The sequence below is a fragment of the Eleutherodactylus coqui genome, chromosome 3 (assembly GCF_035609145.1).
Source record: "Eleutherodactylus coqui strain aEleCoq1 chromosome 3, aEleCoq1.hap1, whole genome shotgun sequence".
Classification (NCBI taxonomy): domain Eukaryota; kingdom Metazoa; phylum Chordata; class Amphibia; order Anura; family Eleutherodactylidae; genus Eleutherodactylus; species Eleutherodactylus coqui.
This window is the reverse complement of record NC_089839.1, coordinates 205,587,846-205,603,776: the sequence shown is the minus strand read 5'-3', so window position 1 is coordinate 205,603,776 and position 15,931 is coordinate 205,587,846. Positions and strand designations below refer to the sequence as shown.

At 48.0% G+C, this 15,931-nt stretch overlaps 1 protein-coding gene across 1 annotated transcript in view; it reads right to left on the bottom strand.

Annotated features, from left to right (window-relative positions):
* CAMKV (CaM kinase like vesicle associated) overlaps positions 1-15,931 on the bottom strand; it is a 61,740-nt gene that overhangs the window by 20,048 nt on the left and 25,761 nt on the right. The window contains exons 2-4 of the mRNA XM_066594666.1: positions 7,053-7,154; positions 5,780-5,911; positions 5,212-5,286 (exon numbers count right to left, since the gene is read on the bottom strand). Coding sequence (XP_066450763.1) covers positions 5,212-5,286; positions 5,780-5,911; positions 7,053-7,147 — 302 coding nt within the window. The 5' untranslated portion in view covers positions 7,148-7,154. The remainder of the gene's footprint in view (positions 1-5,211; positions 5,287-5,779; positions 5,912-7,052; positions 7,155-15,931) is intronic.

Here is a 15,931-nt window from a genome sequence, read left to right as displayed (position 1 = left end):
GAATGTGAAAGAAACAGCCAATCAGAGAGGCACACTATCTGTGGGATACTTACGTTGTGTTTAATCAGTTAGAAATTAGCGCAACTTAACCCCTTCGTTACCGCCGATGGTAAATTTACGTTGCTGCTGCCTGGGCTCTGTGCAGCAGCTATGTAAATTTATGTCACCTGCACCACCAGGGATCACGGGCCCCCCAGAGAGGGTAAACCACTTGAAACAAACTGTTACTAACAGACTGTTCAGGTGGTGTTGTCACAACTTGATTGATTCAGGTCCTCATGATGTCATCACTGACAGCCAATCACAGCACTGGCCAGGAAAGTTTGTATACAACAAACTTACTCAGCATGTCAGCCCCTGGGAGTCTCTCCCCCTCTGCGAGATCAGACAAAAGCTAAGGAAAGTGTATGCAAAACAGCACACATTTGCAGGGATGAAGGAATCCTCTGTCACAGCTGTGACAGAGTTCTGCGATGCTATCCCATTGCTTTCAATTGGGCCGATGCTGCTGCCGCCCCATTGAAAGCAATGGGTTGCAGGCAACACCTGCATGATTTTCGGGGAAGGGCTTGAAATATAAGCCCTTCCCTAAAAATCATCCCTAGCTGTAAAAAAATAAAATTTGCCCGGCTCTTGTCTCTGGCCTTGGCAGTCGTCTTCTGGAGGCCGGGGATTCAAAAATCCCTGCCTCCAGAAAGCGCAGCCTCTGATTGGTCACAGCGCTCATCCATAGTGGGAGTTGATTACTGTGGGGATTTTTTTAACCCCTTGCGTGTCAGCTCCACTGCCACCAATGTTAGGGGGCATAGAAAATCCCTTTAATGCACAAACAGGCTTGGTCTTGAAGAAGGAGTTAAAGGAGTACTCCACTATTACAGGCTTTAGTACCCTGTTGTACCGCCTCTAGCTTGGATACAAGATGTGATACGGGTGGGCATGGAGGCTCTAGTACCCTGTTGTACCACCTCTAGCTTGGATACAAGATGTGATACAGGGAGGCATGGCGGCATACATACAGGTTCAGTATGTGATAAATCTGGTGACACAGAAGTGTGACAATGTTATGGGGGCTCCTGTGACCCCCTTGTGTGTGCGGCCGACCATTATCCTGCTGGAAAATGCCTCTTGGAAGCCACCATGAGAGGAACACATGTGGTTGCAGGATGTCCTGAAGATATCGCAGAGCTGTCATTGTCCCTCATACCACTACTAGGGGTGACCGACTGTCGTATGTGATGCCCCCCAGACCATCAGACCAGCAGGGGGCAGTGTGCCGCTCGACCACAAAGGCAGGATTGAGGCGCTCACCCCGAGGTCTCCAGACATGAACACAGGTGTCATCAGTGCCCAAACTAAACATGCGGTTCCACTCCGTAGCATCCAGTATAATTGTTCACAACTCCACTGCAAACAGAGGTGACAGTGGGTGTCAAAGCCATTGCATGTAATGGGCGCAGTGAGACCACATGACCTTCAGCCAAGCCCCTGGAAATGGTCCCAACAGACACAGGGGTGTAACAGTGGCGCCCCCTGTCTCTGGATGGCATACAATGAAGCAGTTGGAGCTGCTTGTGCTTGTCGGACGATCAGATAATCCTCTCTACTGGTGGTCTGTTTCTGTGTCCATTCTCTAATGCGTCCACTGGTCCCAACACCTCCTAACAGTCTGGTCAGAACGGCCCCGGTGGGGGACAATTCATCGATACGACCATCCAGCTTCTCGAATACCAATAATGCGCCCCTCAGACTCTGGTAACGGGGTGACATCTCTTCTCTGCGTCATAGAGGCGTCTAGTGGCCAACAAGCTCTACACGAGCGGAAGAAGAGGTCACTGCACACAAGGAGCCTCCGAGAGCCTTTTATAGGCCATGGAGGGGGAACCACTTTTAGGGCCTCCGGTGACAAGACCGTTCATCTAATCACCACAACTCTCATCATTTGTATATCTGCCCGAGATGGAACTGCAGGACGAGTTTTGCTGCAAAACGACAACTTCTTCTAGGGAAGGTATTATTTTTGACAATGAGTGTATCTATGAAGGCTTTCAGTGACTGCGGTGCTCATTATGTGACTCTGTATTGTATGGGGACAATGACTGAGCAGCAGTTCACGAGAAGATTTCTGCTTCCAGCGTTTTCTCTTCTCATCTCTTGGAATCAAAAATCTTCAGATTTGATATTCAGCTGCAGTTTGCACACTGGAGGCAGATGTACCACAGGCCGCAGTATCTGAATATTGATCAAGACGCGTCCTGCAGAACATCAACCCTGCTTTGGTGCACTGCAGAACATTAGCACTGGCCTGGAACCCTGCAAAGTATCAACCCAAAGGGACCTTTCACACAGGCGGGAATTCCACCACAGGACGCAGCTAAATCTGCAGCTGTGGAATTACACACTAAAATCCACAGGTCCGACTGCGGATTTTGATGCAGAATTGCAGGCAGAGTTTAAGCCATTTTCATTTCTGCATCAAAATCCACAGTTGGCCTGTGAATTGTGGTGCAGAATTTATAGCGGCTTATATAACCTATTTCGTCCGGTGTGAAAGGTCCTCAAGACAAAGCCCTGCAGAGTGCCATTCTGAAACCAGAGCACCATAGGGCATTGACCCTATCCTGGATCCCTGCAGAACACTTCATCACATTCCCTTCAGGGCATCGACCTCACAATGGAGCACTGCAGAACATTAACTCTCTACTGGAGCCCTACAGAATATCAACCCTAAGCAAAAGCTCTGCAGAGCATCAGTCCTAAGTCAAAGCCCTAGAGAGCATCTGCTCTACGCTGCAGAACAAACTGTGTACCGCTACCCTGCAAAACGTGAACCTTACACCAAAGCCCTGCAGGACATTAATTCTGCACTGGAGACATTCAGATTATCAGTCTTAAACTACAGCCCTGCAGAGCATCAATTCTACACTAGTGCACTGTAGTGTCAATTCTGTACCAGAGCCCTGCAGAGTATCATTCCTAAACCAGAGCCCTGCAGAACATCTACCCTAACCCAAAGACATGTATGCAGCAATCTTGACAATTATTCTTTACACTGTATAAAGTTTACAGGACACATAAATGGGGTGAACTGCTGAGACGCATGCGGATGCTACTAGGTTATCAATATCGTTCAGATTTGAGAGTCTGGTGCCCAGATAATGTCTCTGCTCAAAAACTATTAAGTAAGAAGATTGCTGGAGAGCTGCTTGCAGTTCTGCGCTCACACCACCAGGTGTCAGCACTGTTCCATGTGGCCCATACTGGTGACAGACAGAACCTGCTGTCTGGACCTATATGTAGACTGCAATGCGCCTGGTACAGAGGAGCCAGAACTGTGCCCGCTGCTAAGTGCCCTATGTGCCAAATGCCCTCAAGTTGCTGCTATGGTTAATCACCTCTATGAGACCTGAGATGTCTCCAGGCCCCAGTGCAGTAATGACAGGATTGTCCATTCCTATGAAACAGTAACACTTACAGCTCTGTTTAATTAATGTATTCAGCTGAATCCTCACAATATCCAACCTTCTCCTACGGAAGATTTGCAGTTTTTATAGCGATGTAATTACTGTGATAAGTCATTGGACTCAGCTAAATGAGATTAGCGCGAGGAAAAGTTATATAACTGGTGCATCATCAGCTATATCAGTGTTATACAACCTGCTGACTCTAGAACATAAACTATAGAGGCATTTAAAGGGCCAGTAACCCAAAAGCCTGAGGCTTCTAGCAGTGCTAAAGTGTTATAAGAGGAGCAGCTGATATCACAAATATGACATAAATGGTTCTGGAGGTTATATCAGCACTGTAGCATTATAAGAGGAGCAGCTGATATCAGTCACATATATGATGTAAATGGCTGGAGGTTATATAAGTATTGGGGAATTATAAGAGGAGCGCCTGATATCAGTCTTCATATAGAAGGATCTGTAGATATGGTACATAAAGTACAGATTGAGGGGGCTGGGAGGTTCCTGCCTTTCCTATCACGCATGCCATTGGTAAACACTACAGTCAACGTGAAATGGCTGATAATAGAGAGCAGTAGATTTTGCTCTCTTTTCCTACGCTCCGCCTCTTTAGCAGTTTAAACTTTTGTTGCCACTTTGGGCAACACGTCACTTCTTATACCCTGTGATCATTGTGAGGGTGCACTGGGGTGATGTTTGCTATATTTTCAGGGTCCTGAGGTGTGGGGTTTGATGAAATTGCAGTAATTATTGAGCAGCCCTAAAAGGTCCTTTTAGAGACGACGATTATCGCTCAAAATTTGCTCATCTTCCATCTTTTTAGCGATAATCGTTCTGTCTAATTACGCGGCTGTCGCGCACTTTTCGCTGATGGTTGATTCTCAGCGGGATACAGCTGATACTATTGTTTCAGCTTGTATCCCGCTCGGAGAACAAATCATAAGTATGCAGAAGGCAAGCGGTCCAGCTTCTATTCTGCACACCTCGCTCGGAGCGCTCAGCTGTATACCAGCTGTGCGCTCCGAGAAGAAAACAGTTGTATACAGAACACAAGCGGTCCCGCTTGTCTTCTGCATACCCCGCAGCTCAGAGCGCTCAGCTGTATACCAGCTGTGCGCTCCGAGATGAAAACAGCTGTATACAGAAGATAGCGGTCCTGCTTGTCTTCTGTATATAGTGTGAGCTTCATTTACACACTAATAAGCTGTTAAGTAGCTAACTAGCTACTTAACAGCTTATCCAAAGTGAATGCTCTAAACTGCCGTTTGAGTGAATTTTGAGCGATCATCTTGCCGTGTAAATGTTCACAATGATTATTGCTCAAAAGATGAAAGAGGAGCAAATTTGGAGCGATAATCGTTGTGTCTAAATAGGCCTTAAGTACAGAGTTTATAAAAGTATGGGAGTGTTATAAAAGAGGAGCAGCGGATATCAGTCACATATGATGTAAATGTCTTTGGAGGTTATATCAGTAGTACCACTAAGGCTGATGTGGTTACACCCCGGGCCCAGGAGCCTTAGGGGGCCCATAAGGCCTCTCTTCTCCATATAAGGAGCCCAGTACTATGAATAATGCATTATAGTTCAGGGCCCTGTTAGAGGTTTTGCATTGGGGCCCAGAAGTTACGCCTCTGATCAGCACTGTAACATTATAAAAGCAGTGGCTGATATCAGTCACATATATCATGTAAATGTCTCTGATCGGGGGCAGGGAGGTTAAGAGTTAAACATTCTGTTTGTTACTCACAGCTCCATGAAGATGAAATATTCCTTTTTTGTCTCAAAGACATCGACCAATTGCAGGATATTGGGGTGTTTAACCCTGCAAGACATAAAAGAAATAAAGGAAGAAATAATCATTAATCGTCATCACATCACAAGAGTCCTGCAATATACATCAATCACAATGCAGCACATTGTCCTTCACCTCGGAAGGACCTTTCACACGCGGCAGAATTACACCGCAGGACGCAGCCAAGTGCTACACCAGAATCCACAGGTCTAACTGCGGATTTTGATGCCGAATTGTAAGCAGGTTTTAAGCCATTTTCAATTTGGCGTCAAAATCCACAGGTAGCCAGCAAATGTTGGTGCGGAGTTTACAGCGGCTTGCGGTGCGTCATGCAGCCTATTCTCGCCCCAGCCTACTGCAGACACATCCTTGTTACAATGTGTCATCTGCAGTCACAGAGGAGAGTACATACAACAACCTGCATTACACATCCTTGTGTGGGTTTCATTTTGCAGCTCAGGTGAACCCCAACACCCATAGTATAGCGATAGTGATGTCCCCATTGTGGGCGCTGGACACTCACATTTTCAGGATGTTGATCTCGTTCTTGGCTGCCTTCCTGACTTTGCGGCCATCTCTCTTCAAGAACCTTTTGCAGGTATAAAGTTTCCCAGAAGATTTCTCTTTGGCTCGAAAGACTTCACAGAACTCCTCCCTGGGGAATAAACATTAACAGAGGCTCTAGAATAGCGGAGTGGCAGCCATATTAGGTGTCACACAACTTTCCCACACACTGATAGGACTTAGAAAAGGTTAAACAGGAATGGTAAGTACTTGACAAAGAAGGAGGGAAGGAGACTACAAGGCGGAATTGTAGTTCTCAGGATGAAATGTGAATATTAGCTCTGTAAGGAAAGGGCGACGCTAGTGACTACATGACGGGCGTCTGCCGCCAGTCATGGTACGTGACGGGCGTCTGCCGCCAGTCATGGTACGTGACGGGCGTCTGACGCCAGCCATGGTACGTGACGGGCGTCTGACGCCAGCCATGGTACGTGACGGGCGTCTGACGCCAGCCATGGTACGTGACGGGCGTCTGCCGCCAGCCATGGTACGTGACGGGCGTCTGACGCCAGCCATGGTACGTGACGGGCGTCTGACGCCAGCCATGGTACGTGACGGGCGTCTGACGCCAGCCATGGTACGTGACGGGCGTCTGACGCCAGCCATGGTACGTGACGGGCGTCTGACGCCAGCCATGGTACGTGACGGGCGTCTGACGCCAGCCATGGTACGTGACGGGCGTCTGACGCCAGCCATGGTACGTGACGGGCGTCTGACGCCAGCCATGGTACGTGACGGGCGTCTGACGCCAGCCATGGTACGTGACGGGCGTCTGACGCCAGCCATGGTACGTGACGGGCGTCTGACGCCAGCCATGGTACGTGACGGGCGTCTGACGCCAGCCATGGTACGTGACGGGCGTCTGACGCCAGCCATGGTACGTGACGGGCGTCTGACGCCAGTGATTGTATGTGACGGGCGTCTGACGCCAGTGATTGTATATAATAAGATTCTGACACCAGTGATTGTATATAATGGGCGGCTGACACCAGTGATTGTATATAATGGGCGGCTGACACCAGTGATTGTATATAATGGGCAGCTCACACCAGTGATTGTATATAATGGGCGGCTGACACCAGTGATTGTATATAATGGGCGGCTGACACCAGTGATTGTATATAATGGGCAGCTCACACCAGTGATTGTATATAATGGGCAGCTCACACCAGTGATTGTATATAACAGACAGCTCCCCATTGAACATGTCAGTTTGATGCTCTCACACTTACGTCTTGATGAGTTGACCCAGATCATATCTGTCGCTCACTTCTGTTGGGTGATTATAATCCTTCTTGTCGCCTAAAGTGACGCATCCAAACGGCATTGCCCGCCTGCACAAAGACACAGAGAACATACTATCATTACATCATCTGAATCGTACATCATATCAGTATCCTCCTGGAGAAGAGGACCTCCGGGACTGAAACAGACAGGGACCTCCCATATGCTTACATCTCTGGGAGAGTTGCTGGCTGCCATCTGGGGGTGCAGGAACAACAACGAGCCCCCAAACCCACATCTATGTAACTCATCCATTGATATCTCCAGGTCGCACAGGGTGGAGCCTGGAAATGAGCTGTGTATTTGTGTTTGTACAGGACGTGAGGGCTGTTTGCTCTGCATGCATTCCCCCGGGAGCAGAGCGTTGTGCACCCGCAGAGCGATGCGTAGTGACAGGACGCAGGGGCTGTTCGCTCACTGACCTGGAAAGGGAGCACTTAGGGGGAGAGATGCTCACAAGTCACTACCTCTAGGATTGGCGCACAGTTAACTAATGTGGTGCCGATTGCAGCAGCGACATCACTGGGGCCATCCTATGTGATTACTATATGCATTGCTCAAAGAAAATAAGGGAACATTTAAATCACACATTAGATCTCAAGGATCAACACCATCTCCAGACTCTTTCACATCTGTGTATGTGTTCATTGTGAACCTGCTCTCATTTGTTAAGAGAACGGGACACCAGTGTCGGACCTGACAATTCTGGTGAAGACCATCTGAGCTGCATGGTGCTGGGCTGGGCGCACAGAACCCACTATGAGATGTCGGGCCCTCTGACCACCCTCATGGAGTCTCTGACCGTTTGGTCAGTAGTCTACTGCAGGTTATTCTGTAGGGCTCCTCCAGTTCCCCCGATGCCGGGTTGATGCCCTTTTGTCCAGCTCTCCTCATGTAATGCCCCATGTTCTGCTCCTGAGAAGGCACAGCAAACCTTCTTGCTCCGGCACGTACGGATGTGCCATCCTGGAGGAGGACTACCTGTACAACCCAATTGGGCTGTAGGTACCCTTCATGTACCAGTAGTGACAAGAACACCATCAAAATACAGAACTAGAGAAGAATCAGGAAAAAGAAGGAGGGAGGAATTGTATCCAGTCCCGATTTGGGTTCTCTTGATGCCATCTCTCCAGTACTCCCATTTTCACTTTCATTCGCACCAAAGCAGGTGATATTGATTTACAATCACTTCTGCTTCCTAAGGGCCCTTTTACATGGAACAATTATCAGTCAAATAACTGTTGAATCGTGTGAAAATGTAAACATGGCTACATCGCAGACATCTTTTGAAAGCAAACTGCTTGTTCGCTCGTTTCAACTATTAATTGCTTCGTGTAAAAGGATGCTTACTGGACAGATTGTCATCACTGAAGTATAAGTGACTTCAGGTTATACTGGGATGCTTAAAGGGGTTGCATCAGAATTTTAAAATATCCCCTAATCTACATGATATCCACAGGAAAAGGGATAACTTGCTGATCGGTGGAGGTCTCACTGCTAAGACCACTGATGATCTCAAGAATAAGGGTCTCGTGTCCCCCGTCCTGCTTACTGCAGGGTTCCTGCACCCTCCTGCAATGAGCCATCAGCGTTGCATTCATTTTCAGTGGGACTGGAAATCAGGATAGATGTGGATGTACCTCAGCAGTGTGTGTGATATGTGGGAATCAGCATGGATGTAGTAGAGCTGTGTGTCATTTGTGGGAAGGAGCATGGATGTAGTAGAGCTATGTGTGTTGTGCGGGAATCAGTATGGATGGAGTAGAGCTGTGTTTGTTATTTGTGGGAATCAGGATGGATGGAGTAGAGCCGTTTGTGTAAGGTGTGGGAATCAGAATTGATGTTTTAGAGCTGTGTGAGAGGTTTGCAAATCCGCATGGATGTAGTAGAGATATTTGTGTCATGTGTGGGAATCAAGATGGATGTAATAGAGCTGTGTGTGTCATGTGTGGGGGTCCACATGGATGTAGAACAGCTGTGTTTGTCATGTCCGTCCATCAACATGGATGTTGTAGAGCTGTGTGTGTGTGAGGTCTGTGAATCAGGACGGATCTAGTAGAGCTGTGTGATGTGTGTGGTCAGGGTGGATGTAGTAGAGCTGTGTGTGTGATGTCTGGGGATCAGGATCGATGAAGTAGAGCTGTGTTTGTAATGTGTGGGAATCAGCAAGGATGTACCACAGCTATGTGTGTGGAAATCAGCATGGATGTAGTACAGCTGTGTGTGTAATGTCTGGCCATTAGCATGGATGTAATAGAGCTGTGTGTGTAATGTGTGGGAATCTGGGTGCATGTAGTAGAGCTGTGTGTGATGTGTGGAAATCAGCATGGATGTAGTAGAGCTGTTTGTGTTATGTGTGGGAATCAAGATTGATGTAGTAGAGCTGTGTGTGTTATGTGTGGGGATCAGCATGGATGTAGTACAGCTGTGTGTGTCATCTCTGCCCATCAACATGGATGTAGTAGAGCTGTGTGTGAGATGTCTGGGAAACCGGATGGATCTAGTAGAGCTGTGTGGGGTCAGGATGGATGTAGCATGTAGCACAGGTGTGTGGCACATGGGCCACCAGAAACACTGGTACTAGAATTTTCTAATAATTACTAGTAGATTCTGCTATTAGGGACCTTGCTGCTTCACAGCAGTTGTTTAGATTCAGGTTCTTCTAATCTGGGCAGAGCTTTCACCCCAGTGATCAGAGACAGGTCCCCTTCCTACTGCCTTGTGACAACGACAACTGCTGTGGACACATTCCTAACTCGGGGCAGCAGTTGTCAGATTTCTACTGTGTGGGCAGATTCTTGTAAGGGCTGTTTTACGCGTACAGCATGCAGTGGGAATCTGAACGATTATCGTTCAGTGTGAATTCCCTGACTGAACGATGAATGAGAATTTGTCTGCTTCTCGTTCATCGTTTACTTTCTGCACGCATTAAACTGAACGACAGATCAGCCCCTTCCACATCCATTTACTAGTGATGATGGTTCCTGGGTAAAGAGATACCTTCTCGTACATGTATCAGCAACAGCCAAAATGTGTCATTCCGTCATCAGCTGATATGTTGGTGGCAGTGACAGTGGACGGACACAATCTGTGTCACAACACCTCTACCATAGCAAACAATCTATAGCGCAAACAGCAACAAGGACTTGTTTATTGGCCCTAGGGTCCCTTTTAAAGTCAAGAAATCAAGGACTTCACAAATGTGCCCTACCCAAGGGCCGATTTGTATGACTGGTGTGGTCTTCTGTATGTATGCACCAATTCTGATGGAGGTAGCTGATATAAAATTAATTGATACAAATGTTGCCATATTGGTGTCTAGCCTCACCCTTTTTATAAGGTAAATATTTACAGCTTTTACCAAAATGGCGCAATGTGTTGGTGACTATGGCAATTGGCATTGGCTTATATTGGACCTTGCGGTGACTCTTTTTGAGCGTCCCTTATTGCCATTTTCCCATGTTCCTGTATTACATCAGACATTTTACAGCTACTGTTGAGACCGGTATCAAACGAAACATTGTCATGACCCCGACACCGCTGATCACTGACAGGATGATGCCGTTCTCTCGCCATGATGCTGTAATAATGACTGCTTTGCTGCAGCTTTGACTTTCCTTCGCTTTGTCATGTCTTTGTTACTTCCCATCGTTCTGGTTTTACATTTGTATCTGTAGTTCCAGTTTTAGTTCATTTGTTTTTCAATTGTCCGCGTTTCCTTTGAGACGAGCGGCCTGCAGAGATGAGCGTGTCCCAGGATCGTTTCATCAAAGCTCTCTCTCTACCTCTGGTAAAATGTAAATGCGCAGTCACGTGAATTTCACTGGGGTCATATTTTATTCATAGTGGTCGTCCGCTCACCCGCACGACGAGCTTTTGTCTTCCTTGTCTTCTCGGTCGTCTTTGAGCTCGGGAGGGGAGAGCAAACGTGTGGTGTGTGCTATTGAGGATGTATTACGTGTGCAGCGTGAATTATTTGTCTAACATTTTTAATTGTCAGTAAAATCACAGTCAAAAAGATAAGCAAGAAATCTGACACATATACTGATAGCCAGAGCAGTTACATCCAGTATTCTATTCCAGAGCTGCACTCACTATTCTGCTGGTGGAGTCACTGTGTACATACATTACTTATCCTGTACTGATCCTGAGTTACATCTTGTAGTATACTCCAGAGCTGCACTCCCTATTCTGCTGGTGGAGTCACTGTGTTCATACATTATTTATCCTGTACCGATCCAGAGTTTCATCCTGTAGATCTTTTTTTTTTAATAATAAAATTAAAAAACATAACAAGAGCACAAATATCGCTCATAAAAACATGAACATATAACAAAACCAAACTGAAACCCGCCTTAATTTAGGGAAAACAAAAAGGTCCATCTGGTCCAAACTAATCCCCACACCATACTACAGATAGACCGCACTCACTCACACTTAGCAATACACATAATATAACACTCCATGGCAGCAATAATATATACAGAACCATAAACACAACCCACAGTATCCAGTCAGAAATGAAACAAGGACCAACTGAGAAACAACTGAAACTCCAATAACAATTACCCTCTTTTTAAATTTTATATACAAACCACCACACCCCACCCCTACGGTGCAGCCTGGGAGCCACGCTTGCATCCCAAGTCCGCGCTCAATGTCTATGTCAAGCTGCACCTCATACACACACCCTGCCCGCCGCAGCCTGAGGGCCACGTCCGCACCAACAGTCAGTGCCCAGTGTTCATTGTCCGGGACGTGTCAAGCTACGGCTGAGTCATAAATCCCCCCTCCCCCCCAATAACACCCCACCCAACCTATCTATAACCTCTTATACCAAACTTATAATACCGTAACTCACAATAAGAACTAAGCACAAACACACAATACTACCCGAAAGCCTAAGGTTCAGTTACCTGCAGCTGTACTACTTTATTGTAGACCAAAAAGAAAACTCTACTAGTGTCACACACAGCCTTCCACCAGGACTGGATATGATAAACCAGGCACCGATAACTAAAGAAATCTATCCCTAGGGTTACGCTATACCTAAAATTTCCCTACTCCTTCACCTAAACTTGCTCTCAGAAAAACTGTCCCTACCTCTCCCTATTCTTCCCCTAAAATGACCCTAACAATAGAAAAAGAAACTGTCCCTAACAAAAGACAAACCCTCTCCATAGCAGAGAGGCCTTATCTGTGCCCAACCTCTCATAATCCAGAGAGCGCACCTTCACCAGGTCGCCCAAGAGGTTTCTATTCACCTCATTCATGGGGAGGATTTTCTCTTCCGTCGACACTAAACACCATGCCTTCCAAATGTGAAACCTGACCACTAAGCTGACTAAGAATAAAGTGCACCGGTCCCTGCCACCAAGGTCCCTGAATGCCCCATAAACCCATTCCGCATAGGAAATGCGTGCCAGCCTAGGCCAACCAATGGAAGCTCCCACCCAATTGTACACCTCTGTATTGAAGGGGCACTGAAGCAGGAAGTGCTCCATGCTTTCCAGCATGTTGCTGCACTCCTGGCAGGGACAACCCTTATCCACCAGTGGCCTGCTCTTTAGGTTACCCCTTACATACAGTCTCCCGTGGAAACAGTGCCTAGTCAAGTCCCAAAACTTCAAGGGGATCCTGTCAGAATTTAATAAACGCAACCCTACCACCGGGTCCCGACTTGGGCAGTCCTTGAGTGCCAGGGGCTTCTGGAAATGGGTCACCAGAACCTTCCTGTCGAGGAGCTTCCTCGACAGAGTCCTGATCTTCCACATCGTCAGACCCCACTGGCGTATCACCTTCAGAGCCATGGTAGCGTAAGCCGGAAGATGCCCGGGCGGCGTGCGAAAGTCTTTCGCCCGCCCTCATGTCTCCCATTCCTGAAAGAAAGGCTGAAGCAATCCTCTACAGGAGAATACCCACGGAGGAGCCCTCTCCTGCCAGAGGTTGCCTATGTTGATGTTAACAAAAGTGTTTACGAGAAACACCACGAGGTTGACCATAGATAACCCCCATAGTCTCCTCGTGCGGTACATAACATCTCTCCTAATTAGGTTCAACCTATTCCCCCACAACATTAGGAAGAACAGGTTGTAGACCCGATTCCAGAGAGGCTCGGGCAAAATGCATACACTGCCCAGGTAGATAAATACAGGGAGCAGGTATGTTTTAATCAGATTAACCCTTTCCCGAAAGGTCAGAGACCAACCCTTCCACTGGGCGACCTTCTGAGTGGCACCATCAAGCCTGACCACTCAATTTTGCATGGGGTAATCTCCCCGGCCAAATTTCATGCCAAGAACTTTAGTGGAGTCCTGGAAGGGTGTCCGGGAGACCAAAAGTAGGATCTCCCCTTCCTAACCAGAGACTTTCACACTTATCCCAGTTGATACCAGACCCGGATGCTTCAGAGTAGCGATCCACCTCCGCCATCACGTACTCTGCCTCCCCCTCAAGGACACAAAGACAGTGACGTCATCAGCGTACACTGCCACTCTCAGGGTGGCTTCCGACACTGCCCGATCCATCCCGACCCCCACCATAGGCCCACCATCAATCCTCCTAAGGAAAGGATCAATGGCAAACGTACAGCAAGGGGCTCAGAGGACAACCCTGACGGACACCAGACCCAACCTCAAATGGGTGGCCGACTCAACTGTTCACTAGCGGGAAAGTCTCAGCCCCTGTATACAATGTCCTAAGCCAATTGACAAACCCCACCGGCAGGCCATACCTCAGAAGAACAGACCAGAGGTACTCGTGGTTAAACCTATCAAACGCTTTGGCCTGATCCAAGGCCAGCAAGTATCCCTCCTAGTGACCCGCCCTACTCTGCTCCACTGCCTCTCCGACACCAAGAACAGCACTAAAGGTGCTACGGCCTGGAACAGAGCAATGCTGGGCCCCCGAGAGGAGCCGGGGTGCAAAACTTGACCAGCCGATTGAACAGCACTTTTGACAGAACCTTCCTGGAGTATTGAGAAGTGCTATGGGATGCCAGTTCTCAGTATGGCTCGAATCTTTACCCTTTGACAGAATGATCAAGGCTGACCTCCTCATTGACTTTGAGAGAGTGTCCGAGGAAAGACACTCCATTGAATACCTCCGTCAAGAGGGGACTCAAGATGTCAAGCCAGGACCTGACGATTTTTTTTGAGCCCAAGCCCATCAATCGCCAGTTTAACTTTCTCTATGTTGATGTCCTCCATCAAAACATTAAGAGAGATGTCTTCCACTGGTTCAGGAGCAGCTTCAGCCTGGAAAGCCGACAGGAGGAGAGTTGGGATTACCTTCCTGTCTCTGGACTCGTGTAGGAAAAGTTTTCCTTTTCCTCATTTTTCCTTTCCCAGTGGCCTGTTTGCATTTTTTCTTTCGCCACTCCTTGTCATCCTCACCCATACTTGCATAGTGGGAGGAATCTGAAGAAGTGGCAGCCTCCTGCCTTTGGATCCTCCTGACCTCCTCATCCAATTCCCGGTCCCCTGGAGCCTCAGCTACATGATTTGCATCCGGAGCAGGGGCCAGCATTGACCCACCTGCCACCTGAGTTTTCACCAGCTGCCTGCTCTTTCTGCACTTTTCTTGGCGCCTCAGCTTGGCAGCTCCAGCATGCTTGTTCCTCCTGGGCTCCATCGTCTCTGCTGGTTCCCTCTCCCGCAGGAGGCAACCTCACGGTTCTCCTCCACTGGGGCGACAACCGCATTGGCAAAAGAGCGCGATTCAGCAACTGAATGGGTGACCGAGGTCACCGCACAGGTGACACCTAATCTCTGCACAAGATGACCTACCTTGCCACACAGAGCGCACTTGATGACTTTACAGGCGGCACTCAAATGTGTGGGGTCGCCGCACTTTTGACAAAGCTTTGGTTGCCCCTGGTAGAAGGCCAAGATACGATCCTGACCGAGGAAGGCCGCAGATGGTATGTGGGCCACAGAGTTCCCTGAACACTTTAGTTTCACAATAAACGTCCTGGCTCCGGACCAGATGCAGTGTTCGTCCCGGTTCTTATTGGGCATGTCCACCACCTCACCATAACGACTTAGCCAAGTCATAATATCATAACAAGAGAGGGACTCGTTACGAGTCAAAACAGTCACTCTCTTGACTCCAGTCTGGCGGGTTACCACTTGTGTAGCGAAACCGCGCCAGCCGGGCTCGTCCTTCATCAACTCATAAAGGCTACCCGAGCAATCCAGGACTCGCAGAACTTCAGGCGTACTCTAAAAACGCACCTCTTCAGGGAGGCATACCGCATTCCCTAAACAAACCGCTCTGTACTCCGCCTGATAACATGCTCCCTGACCCATTGACTGCAATCCCTGCTAGCCATCATAATCCGCTCCTGTAGTCATACCATTTCTGCAGTCACACGGCCAAATGTCTGAACCTTGTCTGTGTATAGAATCCCTCACTCTGTACCTCGCCATACCGTTCACATCGCCAGCCCTTTATCTTCTGTATCACCCCATTACTTGTAGTATGTAAGCTTGTTGGAGCAGGACCCTCACCCCTATTGTTTCCATCAACTGATTACTATGCAACCGTGGTTCTGTAATTTTTGTACTTTTGTCTTTCTGTATTCCCCCTGTCTATGTAAGCGCTGCGGAATATGTTGGCGCTATACAAATAAAGTTTATTATTATTAACTCGTAGTTCACCCAAAAGCACTCAAGGCATGTCATTCACCCTGAACCCAATCTTCAGCAGAAGCTCTATCACCTTACTCCTTGAAGGGCATGCATCATTGCCTCTCCACTGAAGACGGGCTACATTCCTACAGCCAATGTCCTGCCCGGTTGTTGGCAGGGACCATACGGTCTCTCCC